The sequence below is a fragment of the Leptosomus discolor genome, chromosome Z (genome assembly GCF_034619465.1).
Source record: "Leptosomus discolor isolate bLepDis1 chromosome Z, bLepDis1.hap2, whole genome shotgun sequence".
NCBI lineage: Eukaryota > Metazoa > Chordata > Aves > Leptosomiformes > Leptosomidae > Leptosomus > Leptosomus discolor.
Genome location: NC_141419.1, coordinates 69,265,647 through 69,282,802, shown reverse-complemented (window position 1 = coordinate 69,282,802; position 17,156 = coordinate 69,265,647). Strand labels below are relative to the sequence as shown.

Here is a 17,156-nt window from a genome sequence, read left to right as displayed (position 1 = left end):
ACATTCTACAGAGCTAATTGAAGAACATTAAATAAATGTTTTTGAGAATAAATCTACTATTGCTTCCTGTTGAAAATTGCTAGGGAACCACTGATATTAAATAAAGTTTGGCCAGTAAAAGAAATTAATACTGCTTCCTGGAGACACCATGCAGTTTTATTTTGGAAAAGTCACTTCAGTCTAATTGTTGCAACGGCATTGCTTTCCTTAATCTTCATCCCCAAGGACGGGGAGGAGGAAGATTTCTGGAGAAAGAGAGACTGGATTTGGAATGGAAAGACTTTATTGGATGTGGTCTGCTACCAGTCTAGCAAATCTACTTTAATAGTTCTTGTTGTGAAGTGCTAGCGGTACTGCCTAATAGAGAAGATGAGAAATACAGTTTCGTAGTGGGGGTTGCTAAATGTAAGCATTCATGAGATAAAATGACTTCAGAGTAAAAGTGTTCGAAAGTAATTTCTGACAAGTTCCTCTTTTAATTCAAAATGTAATGTTTCCAAAGGTTATAGTTTTGGGTAGCAAAACCACTTACACAATAATCAGCATTTGCCTTTCTCTTTTTCTGCTGCTTCTGCAATGTAACTGCTCTCCTGCTTCAGCTTCCCCCTTCCTTGTGGCTTGTGACATCCTTTACCTGGGAAGTAAACTGGAGTTTTGGAAGTTCTGCTTGTGCTAGAGATGGTGTAAAACACAGTCATTGTGCAGGTTGCTCGACTGCAGAATAAGACCTGTCGCAGAGCTGAGCTGTAGCTACTCATTTAATAGCCCCAGGTCAAATACGGAGAGGAAAAGATCATTACTTCAGGACACTGGTGCCTTCAGAGTGCAGGGGTGTTGGAGGAGTGCTGGATGGCCTGAGAGCAAATCTTGGTCAGGTGAGGTCAGCTCTGTTATTCTTGGGACAACAAACTTCTGTGCATACACGTGTATTTAAATGCCTCTCGCCCTAGCCTCGGATTGCATTCTCAAGGATTTCTGACAGGGCACAGACTGGGGCTTTAAAACTTGTTTCTAATCAGGAGGAAAAACGTTTAATTAAAAAGCTGCTTTTCTGTGGTGGCTGGTTTTCTTGATCTCTGCAAACTTCAAAGGACTGTCGACAGTCAGAGGGTTTTTGGCTTAAATTGTCTACAGATTTTAGTTTGCTGTGTTCAGAGATGCTTAAATAGAATTCATGGCAGAAAGTAATGTGAAAGATTGAGAAACTAAATGAGCTTTTACTGCGGAGGGGGTTAACCTGGCAAATCACTGGGACAAGCAAATCGAATTGGCCTTGCTTTCATGTCCCATTGCTGATCCTCCGTTTGCACTGCGGTGTGTGGTGCAGCTCTGTTAGTCTCCTCAGCTGCTCTGGTGTCCTCAGCTGCTCTGGTGCAGCATTTTGAGATTTCTATCTCCCTTTCTACTTCTGAAAGGTATGAGAGCATATTGGTGGGAAGAGTGTATTTTGCAGAGTGCTGCAGCTAGCTCATTTGTCTCTATACTGTACTGATAAGCTCCACAGTTAGATATAAACAAAAAAAACACACTGTTACCTATAGTTTGAACTTCTTATCTTGCTTCCTGTTATCTCATCAATAACTGCTTGGAAACAGACTTCCTGCTGAGCTAATGGTCTAATTGTGGTAGGGCTGATATCTTGCTAACCTTAAATTGGTCTTACACAAATGCTGGTGACATAACACATACAGATTTCATTTTATAGAATCTTTAATCCAAAGATCCTAAAGCATTTAAATTAATGAAGTTACCTCATGATCTAGTAAAGAGCTGAAAATCTTGGCATGTATATATTTTCTTCTGTAATATTGCTGCTTTGATCAGCTTTCCACCTCTGAGTCATCAGTCATTCCAAATATGCTCAGCAGTTATTGCTATCCCCATACAACTAATCTGTGGTTGATTTGAAATGAATTTGGGGATTCTGAGTCTGGTTTTTGCATAAGAGATTCATCACTCTACTAACACTAATTAGCAGAAAGATCAACAGCTTTATGGACCATGAAGAACAAGCTGTTCTCTTATCCATAGGTTGGCATGGGCTGGTAGGACTTGGAAGGGGAGGTTTTCCGTATTCATACAGGAGCTATTGGCAGTGGTAGAAATCCAAAGTTTTCACAAGCAATATTGTGGTGGATTGACCCTGGCTGGATGTCAGGTGCCCACCAAAGCTGCTCTGTCACTCTCCTCCTCAGTTGGATGGGGGAGAGAAAAATATAACAACAGGCTCGTGGGTCGAGATAAGGACAGGGAGATCACTCAGCATTTACCGTCATGGGCAAAACAGACTCAACTTGGGGAAAAAATGTAATTTATTAGCAATCAATTCAGAGAGGAAATAAACCCAAATCTTAAAACACCTTCTACTCACCCCTCCCATCTTCCCAGGCTTAGCTTTAGTCCTGATTTCTCTACATCCTCCCCCTGAGCAGTGCAGGGGGACAGGGAATGGGGGTTGCAGTCAGTTCATCACATGTTGTTTCTGCCTCTTCTTCCTCCTCAGGGGAAGGACTCCTCACATGCTTCCTCTGCTCCAACGTGGCGTCCCTCCCACAGGAGACAGTCCTCCATGGACTTCTCCAGTGTGAGTCCTTCCCACGGGCTATAGTTCTTCATGAACTGCTCCAGTGTGGGTCCCTTCCACAGGGTGGAGTCCTTCAGGAACAGACTGCTCCAGTGTGGGTACCCCGCAGCATCACAAGTTCTGCCAGCAAACCTGCTCCACTGTGGGCTCCTCTCTCCATGGGGCCACAGGTCCTGCCAGAAGCCTGCTCCAGGGCGGGGTTCCCACAGGGTCACAGCCCCCTTTGGGCACCTGCTTATTCCAGCCTCGGGTCCTCCACGGGGTGTAGGGAGATATCTGCTCCACTGTTAACCTCCATGGGCTGCAGGGGGACAGCCTGCCTCACCATGGTCTTCACCACGGGCTGCAGGGGAATCTGCTCCGGTGCCTGGAGCAGCCCATCCCCCTCCTCCTTCACTGACCTTGGTGTCTGCAGAGTTGTTTCTCTTACCTCTTCTTACTCCATTCTCCATCTGCAATTGCTGTTGTGCAGCCACTTTCCCCTCCTTCTTAAATATGGTATCACAGAGGTGCTACCACTGTCACTGATGGGCTCAGTGGGTCCATCTTGGAGCTGGCAGGCCTTGGCTCTATTGGACTTAGGGGACACTTCTAGCAGCTTCTCACAGAAGCCATCTTTGTAACCTGCCGTGCTACCATTACATTTACCATGCAAACCCATTACAATTATGCCGTATAGGGGTTTTTTCATTAATATTGTTGAAAATGCAGATTAGCTCATTAAGCCTTACGTTGTCAAATATTTGATACGACTTGGTGGATGGGGAAAGTTGGGCATAAAATTGCATGACTTGTTCTTTGAAACGTCTTCGGAAATGGTACCTTCCCATTCTGTACAACTGCTTATCGTAATTATGGTGTGATTATTTTAGTGGCAACATTTAAAAAAGATTAGTTTTATTACTAATGGCCAATTGGTGCAGATAAGGGTAAGTGTTCCCTGTTTCCTTTGTACAAGATCAAAACTGTTTACTGACTTCCGGTTATAGAACTAAATAATTATGCGTGCACCACGTGACTCTGTAGCTGTCTCCAGGGATATAGCTTGGTGGGCTCTCTTGGCCCGTTTCTGGGTCCAGAAGGCCCAGGGTGCTCTGAGATGTGGAAGAAGGATGGCTGCCACTGCTGAAGCTCTATCAGATGTGCCTTTTTGTAGGAAATTTTACTTCGTGCATTTTCTTCCCCGTTGCGTATTAAGCAGAAGTACGTTTCAAAATAGCTTTCATCTTTGTGACAGGTGACAGGACTGGATGTACTCAGTTTAGGAAGTCTTTTAGCCATAGTTGCCTGAAGGCTCTCCCCAACAGCAGTGGAGGGAGGGTAGCGGCTCAGCAATGGTGCTAACACCACTCGGTTTCTAGGTATGAAAGGTGGGAAGGTTCAACAGCCAGATGTGCGTGAGGACACAGGCACAACATGATTAGTTCAGTAGCACTGCCTACTCTGAGCACATCCTGGAGTCCTTTCACTACCTTCCTCAAAGGCTTCCTTAAAGTGCTGTACCACATGTTAAACATCTTCCAGAATAAGTAGAGGTAGAAGCAAGCTATTCCATGATTACACACCTGAGAAAATGTGGTTTTTAAAGCATGCAGGGGAAAGCTGTCTTCTATAGATGAAGTAAATATATTCTGCTATGAAATATGCATTTTAAAATGGTTCTTGGTGCACTGGTGCTTGAGATTGCGTTAGGTTATATTTGTCACTGTCTATTACCTTCATCATTTAAGGCTTCAATCAGCCTGCGTAGCTGAGTTGATTTTTTTCTTCCCTGGGCACATAGCATGATAATTTCCATATTCTTTGACATGTCTGGAGTCTGCATCATGTAATAGTCTGAGATGAGAACAGAAGATATTGTATTCCTGTCTCATTATTTTGCCTTTAACTCCTCAATTGCTGCTTAATCGTGCCTGTATCATCAGAACATGAGAAGTTGATTGTTGTTGAGATCAAAGCAAACTGTAGCAGTAGAGTGCGTAATTAGCAGATACGTTTGCAAGCTGCCTGTTTTGAAGGGTGGAGAAGCAGAGTTTAACCCACTTTGGGATGCTTACAAAAGTAGCTTGAAAGTTGTTAAGAGTCATTTGTCTTAGTGGGAAAATAAAATGTGAAGAGAATGAATATGCATATTAACTTTCTGAAGTTTGAGTTGTAGCTCCTTGAGAAATACCCCAAGAGCTGTTGAATTAGCTGGCTTAAGTATGCTTAGCAGTGTAACTGTAGAAGCACATATGAAAGAACCTGCCTGGACGTGGTTAAATGCTTGGGTTTAAAGAGCTGATTACCTAAATCTGAACTCTGTGAGGCTGCCGTCCTGTTGTTGGTAGTACCTCAGCTCGTTAGTGTAAAACTGTCTCTGCAGTGTATTTATAAATAAATTATAATTGCACATCAAGACTGCATTATCCTTACTCCTAGAGGCTTAATCTTCCTTTCAGCTGTGGACTCTCTCGAGTGGATGTTGTGAAGCCAATGGTCTGACCATGTGTGGAGGGAAATTGTACCTGCTTGTTCCAAGATGGTTGCTTTAACATAAGTTGAATGTAAAGCTTGAGAACTGTTTGAGAGGAGGGGAAAGCACCTTCTATGCTTAGTCCTTAGAATAAAGGTTTAAGGCTTGAATAGAAAAGCTTATAGATGTTTTCCAGTGAAAACAGGGGCATGCTTTTCTGTTAGGAAAATTCACCTTTTGAAAAATGACTATAAGCATATAGTTACAAATAATTTCTTTAATGATATGGCATGGCAGTGTATATGAGAAACAAAAATGGGGTCATAGCAGGGACTGTAGAGAAAGTAGCATGTTGACAGGTCGCTTCATGCTTGTCATTTGTAATGGTCGCTGGAGGTTTTCTTTATAATGCAGTGGAAGATGTTGGGTTTTTATCTTATAATTTCTACGAAGCAGGTAGCAAAAAACCCAAATGTTGAAATGGAATAGGGTTGGGAACCGAGAATGTTGGCAGCAGGCTGAAGTAGCTGTTCACATGGTGGTTGAACTGAGCAATAGTGAATTTTCTGAGGTTCTTAAAACTACAGCATGTGTATTCTAGGCACAACTTGGTTGCAAATCTGCCAGTATTTAGAGTTGCAGATAAGAGCTATCTCTGAGCTCTTGGTGGGAAGGACTGTTGTTTTTGCAAAATTGAATGTGTATCAGAAGGAACAATATGACTGACTCATCATCGCTTAGATGTAGTCCAGTTTAATGTGCTTTTGTTAGCATCATGCGTTCAGTCTGAACCTTAAATTTCTGTTTTTTCTGGTATTATCAGAGTTTCAGAACTGGACCTTCACATTTTTCTAGAACAGGTGTAACCCGGAAAAAAGGGTGAAAGAGCAGCAGGAATATCTGTGTGTTAGGATTGCATTGTAGAACAGACCAGCAGTCTGCAAGTTTTGGAGCTACATGTTAGAATAATGGGTGAAAAGGCTCTATTTGTTGTTAAGATAAAGAAAAGGAAGCAGCAGAATGTGACCATCTCTGCGCTCACTGCTAAATAAGATATCTCCAACTAATTATTTTGCTGAGTCCTGTTTCAAGATAGTTGAGAGGTGGGGAAGTAGAGTTCTAAATTATAACTTCAGGCTGTAGGTTTTTTTATCATGTATATATCGATGTCACTGGCTGGCTAACACTGCTGTTGTGGTACATATTTTTTGTATGGGAAACTTAAAAAAACCCTCGAACAAACCCAAACAAACGAAAACCCAAACCCCAAACATTACCCTCACCCCCCATATTTAAATAAAACTAGAGAGATTTGCTGGTGATCCCAAATGCCTTTCAATTATTTTATTGTTGTCACAGTACTTCAGTAATAGATTGCAAATTGTTAAAATATAAATGTAACTTCAGTGACTACGTTAGCAGAGAAACTTTGAGTAAGTTCCATATGAGCAAAATTTTGTGTTGTCTTTTAAGTGTCTTTTCAGTGAGAGAAATTTGTTCCAAGCATGGAAATGATACATATTTCTGGAAGGCAAGCTCACTGTATGTGATGACTTATTCTTTGTAATTGAGTTATAAACAGTCTTCATTCTGAATCCCTTTGTAGTTAATGGAGGCTTGATTATTTTTTTTAATATATTTTGGATACAGATCTAAACCTGCATCCTACTAGTTTCTGGTCCAAAACTGGATGTGTCCTTTTCCCGTTCCAGTTTTGCCAATACTGATGAAATTTTAAGACAGATCTATTGCTTTATTTTAAGATCATAATCCCAACCCAGAGTTTTGCTTCTGATGGGCCACATTTATTTCGTGCATGACCAGATACCACTTAATCTAATTTTAGAAAGTGAAACCAAGATAGAGGGTTTTAAGGAGATTTTGTAGTGCATCGAAAAGTGAAAAATCTATAATGAGTGTAATAGGATTTTTTACAAGGGCTTCTTCTACAGTAACAAGAGAAATCATAATTGAGTCAGTTGTAACCAGGCTTAACGGAGTAATGTTATGTTTAATGGACCAATAGGTTGAAAGAAAAATTTCACCTCTTGCATCAAACTGGCAAATTGACATTGTCCGTTGACTTCAACCATGTGCAGCTGAGTCATACGCAAAATGTGCTGATTTTCTCAAGGTGTAGGCAATAAATGAGGCATGAATAAAATGGTAACTTTTTTGCCTGCTGGTAGTCATTTGAAATTTAAGTAAAGTCTGTTGATGCAGTCACAGTAAAATAAGACAAAATATTGAAAAATTTCCTAATGATAGCTTTAAATCCATCCGCTATTCTTTAACTTTCCAATTACCGCTAATGGGAATTATTATTATAAATAATTAAATTATTTATATTAATAATTATTTAATTCTGCCCCCCCATGTGAGATCAGACCCTGAAATTTACAGCTTCCACATCATTTCCTGCAGCTGGGCTGTCTGCAACAGTTAAATTTGAAGCAATGAAGCAGAGTATCCTAACCTGATGGTTAAATACTAATGTGGGAGGCTCTTCACCTTCCACCTGGCACGTTTCTGAAGCTGCAGTGAGGCTTCACGTCATCTGTTGGAGTGAAAGTGATGGTATGTCGCCTCCAGCTTTGATTTCTACTTCCCTCTGCCCAGCCTGTTTGTGCATGGCCGTGGCTGCTCTGCGATGTGCTGGGGCTGCCACCTTGGTGAGCCGAGGTGGCTTCAGTCTTTTCTCCATTTGCAGTGAGACCTGTCAATGAACTGTTCTGTCTGGTTATTTTTGGAAAAAAGCAGGAGGAGTAGGAAGAGGGAGAAGTACCCAGCTGTGTTTCCTTTCAGGGCTTTTCTATGACCCGGAGCGATCTGCAGGAGGGCCCAGTTTTGTCTTCAGCTATGGCTTGTTCCTCGTGCTCTGAGATAGCTCACACTCATATGGCTCCCCAAAGAGAGGTGTGGAGTGAGCAACCCGTTTGAAACCATGCTTGGCAAATCTGACTTGACCACAGAAGTCAGTTCTTGAGATGAGTTATTTTTTTACTTTGGTGTAGTGAGGGAGAAGAATCTAACTTTCTGAATTATTTTTAAATGATCTGCACTTGTCATAAATATGTATAATTAATTTATCAAACAACTAAGTGAAATAAGTACATCTTGGCCCTTAAAGATGTCAGGATGGCAGGAGGCTATTTTGAAGGCTGCTATATCACAGCAGCTAATGCAAACACATTGATGCTTTCTTCAGTTCGGTTTGTGGTGTGCTGTAATGATATGCACAGCTTCTGCTTTGGACTGATTGTGTCCATAGTTACTGTCAGCCCAAATCCAGGCACTTCCCTTTTAGCAAAGTTCATACATGTCTTCCATTTACAGTTGTATAATAGAGAACTGCTTTTAATATATTAATTAAAAAAAAATTTCCATCAAAAACTTTGAAGACGCTTCTTCTGTATTTATCTTTGTATTTTGGCTAATTATGAAACAGACTTTCCAGCAGTGGAATCTACACTGTCCTAAATACTTTTGTAAAGGCAAAAACTTATTTGGGTGACAGATTTTCTCCATCATATGCAATTGTTAGACCATCATACTGCTGAAGATTTGAGACAAGTAATTTCTAAATTACAACTGAAAATGGAGGATTTATAGGTATTAGATTTAAGCTCATTTAGCAATTCTCAGCCATCCCACTGGGATATGGATTTGAGAGGGAGGAGAGTAATACTTTAGCAGTAGGAAAGATTTTTCTAATTAGAATAAAGCAAAGCCCACCATCTGTGGCTGATCTTTGAGGAAGTGTATGTGTTTTTTTAGTCTCTTTTGACCTTCTACAGTAAGGCATAGAACAAGTATGCACATGCTGGATACAACAGAAATAAGAAGTTACTAGGGTTTGGTTTGGACTTCCGACTTTCTACGAATACCCATTGTAAAGGAAGCTAGCCGTATGAAAGGCAAGTTCAAGGGGAAGATGACACCACACTCCAGTGATGTATTCCTTATGTCCACCAATGATTATGTAATACCATTAAATAACACTAAGTTATTACCATTACATAATCGACTTAAGTCACCTTTCATCGAAATGCATTTTGATACATGTGCTAGTATAGCAAGGATTGTGCTCAGATGTGGGAAGAGATGCCATTGGTTACAGTCAGTGCTATGACTGTTTTGATAGTTTCAGGCACAGGAAGGGTAGCAGAGATGCCAGCAAAGCCTATGCAGAAGGCATGGGAGGAAGTCAAAGGCCATCTTGGGATCGAATGGGACAGCAGTAGGGGACCTGTATCAGTAGGTGACTCGTCTGTATCAATAGCTGGTGAAAGTAATACAAAAATTACTACCAGTGTGGCAATGGCCTGTTGTTAGATGGAGATTACCCTGGGCACTGTCAGTGTTTATGTGCTGTATATGGCCCAAAATGCCAAATTAAGACTGAAGGGATGAGCTGGAGTTGAGGTGAAGTCTTCCCCTCCTGTCCCCCACGAGTCAGTTCACTCAAAAAGGAATGTAGCTTGAGGCAGTAAACTTGACGGCAGAAATGAATGCAGTGTGAAAAATCAATAATGCATTTCAGCTCAAGTTTTATATGTAATACCGATGTTTAAATCACTTAACAGCGACGAAAAGTGTGGATATGTGTAAATTCAAGGGGTTGCTAAAGAAAATGTGAGAGGGGGAAAATGTATACAATTATCAATGAAACTGCAGCAGGAAAAAGTGCAGAATTACTGTAGTGGCAAGAAGAAGGAGGAGTGGGTAGTCAGAAGGGATTACTGTTTTTTTTTGGTTTTTTTGTTTTTTTTTTTTTAATGAAGGAATCCAGGGAGAGTTGCTGACTAGCTCGTTGTGAGCAGTGACTGTTTTATTGTGTGGTGGTTTAATGCAGTGGCACACTAATCCCTCAAAGAAAGTGACTGAGTTTTGGAAGATTTTTTTTTTTCTGTAAGAAATGTTGGTGTTCCATTTGCTTTTGGAAATGAAGAAGACTCATTGCATTCCTGTAAAGTATGTCCAACTTTTCTTATTTTAAGAAGCACGGTAATAAAAATACAGTTGTTATTTTCTGGATATTTTGTTGCAGTTGGCATTCTTGTTGGTAACTGCTAATCTCCTGGTTGTATCTCTCTGCATAAACATTACTGTTTTCCCAGATAAGAGATTTATCTGTTACCATCTTTTTGCCTAGGGCATGGCTATTTTTCCTTCTATAGAAAGGATATTTATTATATGCCGTTTCTGTGTTTAAAAGCATATGTGGATATACTACGAAAAGAACTGGAGTTCTAGACAGTCTGCTACGCTTGCCTTAATTTCAGCATGTGTTGTGAAGTCTGTGGTGCCCGCAAGGCTCCTCTTTGGGGTAAGGATGGGAGTACAGATCATATCAGCATCACACGTGCTCACATTTTCATTGGCAGTTTTGATCGTGTCAGCTGCCTAATAAGCTACTCCACAGGCCCTCCAACCTCATTTTAAATATTTCTGGAGGTTAATCACGCAAGGGAAATAATGGAGTGTTAAGTGAATTCTTACTGTGCAGGCACCGGCCCTGATGCTGAGGTAATCTACTCTGCTTTCTTGTCAGTCAGGCAAAACCGTACAGTTGAAGGAAGGGCTTAGTACAAGATTTTGTTGTAAAGAGTGGGATTGCCTCTACTCTAGCCTCTGTACCAACGTATCTTAGACGTTCTTTCAGATATTGGAGCAAGATAAAAACTGAGTAAAATATAAATGCCTGTAAAGGACAAAGAATAAAGGTGGGTATTGGAGGTGTTCTTTGTCAGATTAGGCCTGGGCATGGTAAGGTACAGCATGCCCTGCTCTGCTGAGTGACTGACATGAATAGGAATCACAGTATTAGCTCTCTGTTTTGGGTCTGGGTCTCATTTAAAACAAAAAGTAAGTACAGGCATTAAGAACAGCACTTATTTCTCATATACCTTTCTTCTCCTAGACTTCATTGATTTGTTATTTAAACTTTTTTGTCTTAGGATCCAAACCTAAACAAAACTAGATTAATTTGTGGACAAAATATTGCCTTCCATTTTTTTTTCTTGGGAAGCTCAGTGGGATTCATCTGAAATGAAAATTAGTGCAGTCTGGGAAAAACCTAGTGTCTGACAATGGATTTTGAGACCAGTTTCAAACCCCTACTAAAAAGTGCGTTGGTTAACCAAAGAGCGATGCTTTTCCCCAGTTTTAGAACAGGCTTTATTAAAGCAGACGTATTTCTTGCTTAAATTCTTCTTTGTTCTGAAGATCAGAGGAAAACTATCACTTTTCAAGTATGATTCCTGTGATGATAAAATGTGCTAAGACTATGCTACAGTGATCAAGTTGCAAATTGTTTAATGTAATTTTCCTGGGGGCTTCTAGAGTGGGTTAATACAGAGTTTCTAAGAGGGGTTTGTGTAATATATGTCTGGTTGACAAAGTAGGTGTTGCCAAAGCATTTTACTGGTGTTACCATCAGTGATATGATGTGTTGTTTGGAGCTGTCTGGACTTTGCTGGAATTTTAGGAGCCTTCTTGCAGAGTTCCATTACAGTGTTTGTAGTCTGCATTCTAGCCTGAGAGATTTTTGTAATCGGGGACCCAGCAGCAGGAAATGTCTGGTTTCACCCCGAGAACCTTGTCTTACCGTTGACTCTCAGGAGCGGAGTCAGAAAGCAAGTAAAGAAAATACATAGATCTCTTTTGATGTGGACAGCATTAAAGAGATAAATCATACCAGTTTAAATGCAAGGTGTGTATAACTTAGTTTTTTCCACTCACTTTTTATTTCTCTTTTTCCTGCCTAGTTGAGAAGGAATTAACCTTTTGAGGTGATAGATAAGCTGTGGCTGACTGCATATGTCACTGGTATATGCAAGGATAGACATCAATGGAATATCAAAGCTGTGGACATTGCAATCAATGCCTTAAGCTTATTATGACATCCTTTTAGTTGAGGATGGTGGGACACTATGTAAAAACGTTACCAGAATTTGACAGAGGCAGGCAGAGAGAGCAGATAGGAAATTAATTAAGTTTTTCCCAGTTCTGGAAAATGTTATTGTGGATAATTGGGCAAGAAACCACAGCTCTGTTGCATGTTTTTCTTCTGGTCACAAGCAAGGTGTTACCAAATTGGGTGAAAAATGTCTGTGGGTTCTACTTCACCAATTTAACAAAGAACAGTAGCACATTTTGAAGACTAATTGGGACGCATTAAAAAGACTGTCCTGCTGCTGCTTGGGAACTGTCTAGCTCCCAAAACAGTTTCCAGAGACCTCAGCAACTCTGTGTAGATCTGCTGTTGAAAATAAGATTTTGAAGCTGAGGTCTTTGATTTCCTAGCAAACTTGTGCTCATCTACCACGGTGCAAATCCTGTGTTGGTTGTCACACGCATATCCACTCCGTAGTTCTCTGAGGTGACAAGATTAATGAGGTGGGAATTAGTAATTTCAGGGAACAAATGTTTAGGATGTGTGGTTTGGAAGATGGTTCTCATTTGAGCTGTTCAATCAGAATCTTGCAGTGTGTTTTTGAACCTAGATTTGATTTAAAAAAAAAATCTTTTGAACTGTTGCTTTACATTAGCTTCTTGGTCATCTAACAGAATTCAGTTGCTTTAGTACTGCGATTGTCTCCATTTTGCATAGTTTTCAGAGATTCCTAAAAACTTAAGGTGCCTTTACATGTTTACTAAGACCTATATATAGCCTCTTGTCCTGTTTCTTGACAGTGGCTGGAAGTAAGCAAAAAGGAGCAGGATCATTACATGCTTGTCCTTTTAAAATTCCCTGAGCATTTTCTCCCTGCTGCTGGTTTGCAGCTCAGGGGCTTCCTGAACCAGAGATGCTTTCTGCCTAAAGAGTACCCGTGGGGAGACAATCCAGACTGGGTGGCAGTGCTTTGGTTGGGGGTCTGACCTTCCATTGCACAGGGCCTGAGCTTGCCTGGCCACAGTGAAATGACATGGCTAGGCGGTTAGCACAGCCACGACCAAGGAGGGATATGTCAACCACTCCCTGAGAGCCCCGTGCAAGTGCTCCCGAGGAATGGCTGGCCCGTGCCTTGGTGATCTCCCCTTACTTGGGATGCCGGGTAAGGGTACTTTCTTGGCAACGGAGTGGTATCTATTAGGCAGATTATAAGGAATTTTGGGCTAGAAGCAGAATAGTCCCCACTCACAGGGTGGTGTAATTGTTATGCACATAGTAAGTGCCTTATTCCAATAAACCTTACTTCATACCTCGAATTGGAACCTTATTCCTTCATGGGGTAGACAGCAGCATCTCTTTCTTCTTTCTTTTTTTGCCTCCCCTTCTTTTTTTGCCTCCCCCTCAGAATTTAGGTTTCTGTGGTTCAGACCCACCATTCTGGATGTTTGCATCTGTTGTTACATTAGTTGTGTTTCTAGGTAGGAAAAAGGTACAATTGTGATAATACTAAAAAAATTAATTTGCCTAAGAGAAGCAGAGCTTGTAGAAGGCTGATGTGAAGTGCTAGGAAATGAATGGTAGGAATTCTGTTTTGATGGAATCCCCTCTGGTCAGGGCTATAGTGAAAGAAACATGTTTTAGAATGGTAGGAGTGTTATCTTACAGTAAACTCTGTCCATTGTGTTGCCTCATCAACGTCTAATGCTTTAACACACTCTTTCTTAACTTGACAGGCAAGTATCTGCTTCCCAATGCAACTGGACAGCAGCTGTGGCAACCTGCAGAAACCTCTAATCTTGTTCGCATGCGCTACCAAGCACTTGGGCAGTCAGCACCTTCACTTACTGCTCATTTGGTGAGTAATGTTTTTCAAAGCTAGGAGTGTACAAAAAAAAATCGATTGCTTCTGGATATATATTGGTGGGGGGATGTGGATCGAACCAGACTTTACTTCCAGATCAACCGCTCCTCCTTAAGCTGCATTTTGAAAGTACCTGATGCATTCCTGCATACAACATTACTTAATATGTTGAGTGCAGCTGAATAGTGTTTATGGTAGCAGTAACTGTGAATTGAGTTACTGGATTTTGCATAAAGTCTGAGCTGAATGTTGCATGAATATAGCTGTTTGCATTTAAATGATTTCCTTCCTATCAAAAAAAAAGGCGTGCTTTTTAAGACAGCAGGTGTCTGTCCTTTCTCCTGCACATTCTTGTCTACCTATGTCTTTGTTTCCACTTTCTGCAGGACTCTGTCCTCAGGAGAACATGGGTGTGTGAAGCATTAGCTTAATTAACTCTTTTGGGTAAAATGATAAGGGAACAGAAAGGGGAAGAGATGCCCCATACACTTGAACTTTCAGGTTTTTGTTGTCAGGCATCCACTATGCTGTTTTGTGCTTCTGTATATTCAGATCTTATGAGATGTTGCAATTTAATGTAGGACCCCATATACTATACTTTTCTTCAAAGAATTGCTTTAATGAATGTATTTCATGTTGTATAAAAAAACAGAAAAGTTTTATTAATGTTCCCCCCTACCCCTTCTGCCTTTTGGCTGGTTATTATTTGATGATCCGTGTCTACTTTCTAGGGGAAACTTGCCTTTTTTTTTTTTTTTTTTTTATGCAATGTAAAAAAAAGTTTAAGGCCATAATCAGACAATGCTGAACAAATACCACCATGCCAGTTTTTCATATATTGGTGTGTAGATGGCTGGTTACTCCATGAGTTTATCCGAAGTAGTATTTCACTTCAAGTGCAACAAACCTGCACTTACAAATTTAATCATGGTTTCCGCTTAGCAGTGGTGATAATTGTTCGTGGCTCTTTGTGGCAGATGTGGTGTATTTGCCTCCAAGCTTATTACAAATAATATTCTGATTCTATTGGAAGTTCTGTGCATTGAGCCCTAATATTTTCCAGGGAACTAAGTATCAACCTGGTATTTTTGTTTTCTAGTTTGTTAGGAGAAACAGTTCATTGTGAAGGAGGCATATATATTATGTGTACAGATGAATGGTCAGAAATCAATTTAAATTGCATCAAAACTGTACAATTTTTTCCTTCTTTTCTGTAGTTGGGAATTAAAAAATAATTTTTTCTGATGATCCAAATTAACTAAATTTAAAAACCGCTGTGTTGCTATTTGGTTCTCTGCACAACTGTTAGGTGTCATGCTACTAGCAACATTGTGCTTTTGTTTTGGTGTAATGGCTTAAGCTATAGGAAGAGGAAGATACAGCAGCATTTTCTCAAGAAGTATTTTAAATGGTTATAAAATAACAGACTAATGAAAAATTCAGTGAGCCATGCTTGCTTAAGGGCCTTTCACTCATCATCTATCAAGTTTTATGGCATGTTTGTCTGCCACAGACTTCTTCCTTCCTGTCTCTCCGCATCTTGTATCTGTGCCTGACTGCAGCTTCTTTCATGCTGGTGCAAAAGCAGGTGAGAGCCTCCTATGCAGACGGGAGCAGATTGTGCATGGGGTGGAGATGCAGCTTTCTCGGAAGTATTTATTTCTTATCTGGAACTGCCGATCAGGCTTGCCTCCTGAGGAGGGTAATGTTACATTGTCACGTAGGCAGAGCTCTTTTCAAGCATCGTTTGACAAATACGTCGCTTACAGACTGGTGAAAGGCTCTGGCCTTTGCTTAGAAGGGGCTATAAGTTAGGGCTCACTCCCCCTCCCCCCCCCCCCCCCCCCCTTTTTTTTTTTCATCGTGGTTCTGTGCTTTGACAGAGTTGAGTTTGAGGCCTGTTGTAATGCTCTAGTAATGGGAGCTTTTAATTGTATTTAGGAATGAGTTTGGCCTTATGTAGAAGAGATTTATATGAAGAATTTCCATGTAGCTGTTCACAGTCTTGTGAACAGAGTTGAAATAAATTTAAATATAATGTCTCACTCATCTGAAAAATTATTAGCCTGTTATTAGTTCCCCTGCTAGGACTGATCATTCTCACTGGGGATGATACCCAGCTGATATGGACCTGACTGTGAGCAGTGATTATGTGCCAATATAGACAAGAATGAGAAGTGAGCAGCTCAAAGATAGATATTAGTGTTTAGTGGCATTGCAAATGGAGTACAAAAGACTTACTTTTCCCTTTTTCTGTCAATAATTTGTAAAAACTTCCCTAGATTGATTACTTGTCACAGATGAAAATCCTTTTTTGTGGGAAATTACAGCTTTCTAAGTGAGTTATAGAATATAGATTAAAAATGGGCTGCAGGTGTTGCTTTAGATTGCGTTCAGTAGCTATGCATAATTCACTCCTGTAATAAAAGCAGTTGGACTACAATTTAAAAATACAGTTTCTGTATAGAACCATATAAGCAGGTTAAAAACTTGTATAGGGAAGGCTGATTTTCAAATGAGTGGGCAGTGTATTGGGTTTGTGGGGCTCTTAATTCAGAGGTAGCTAAGTGGTAGTCTTATTACTCTTCCACTTCTGGCAGGAGCATTCTGTGGACATTCTGTGGCAGTCGAGCAGACACTGGACTTAGAAACATTAAGAAAATGACACAGAATGTCTGCAACACTAAATAGACAGGTGAAGCTGAGGTGTGGAGCAGTTCTACTTTAGGATGTTCTTGCAGGTCAAGTATTGGTCTGGTCAGCCTCTTCCTCTCCGTAGTCAGTGGTTCTGTAAGGCAGTTCAGAGTGTGTGGCTTAATGCTGAGTTTTGGGGGAGTGTAGGTAAACTGTGGTAGAGCTAGCTTATCTGACCTTCCTTGCCCTATAGGCTGACGGTCATCTTGCCTGATTGCAGGCATCTGTTTCAGGGTAGGATGAATTGGCCCCTGAGAGTGCTTCTTTTCTACTGAAGTGGTTTGTGAGTTAACTTGAGTTGCTGTCACTTTCAGTGTCCAAAGTTTGAGACTGATTCTTCCTGTTCCTGCCACTCTACTAGTGTTTACAAGTACCATTGCTACTTACTGTTTTGACTTCTCCATTTTTATTACTGCAAGCAGAATTTTGGGAAGGTAGTTCAAAATAAACAGAAATAAAGCCATTTATGTTAATATTTCATTGTAATACACTGATGCGCTTAAAATTGTGCATCTGAAACTGTCTGAGCAATTACCATTTTATAGGCTGAGAGTTACTTTGTCTGAGTGCCATGGATGGAATGAAGTTCTTGATTTTAACTTTTTCTGGATAGCTTCATACATAAAACCAGTAGAAACCTGAATGTAAGGTGCCTTTATGAGAC

At 40.6% G+C, this 17,156-nt stretch overlaps 1 protein-coding gene across 3 annotated transcripts in view; it reads left to right on the top strand.

Annotated features, from left to right (window-relative positions):
- The window catches only part of MAST4 (microtubule associated serine/threonine kinase family member 4), a 303,723-nt gene that overhangs the window by 69,121 nt on the left and 217,446 nt on the right, over positions 1–17,156 (top strand). For all 3 annotated transcript variants that reach the window (XM_086480573.1, XM_086480572.1, XM_086480571.1), the window contains exon 3: positions 13,671–13,792. In XM_086480573.1, coding sequence (XP_086336699.1) covers positions 13,671–13,792 — 122 coding nt within the window. The remainder of the gene's footprint in view (positions 1–13,670; positions 13,793–17,156) is intronic.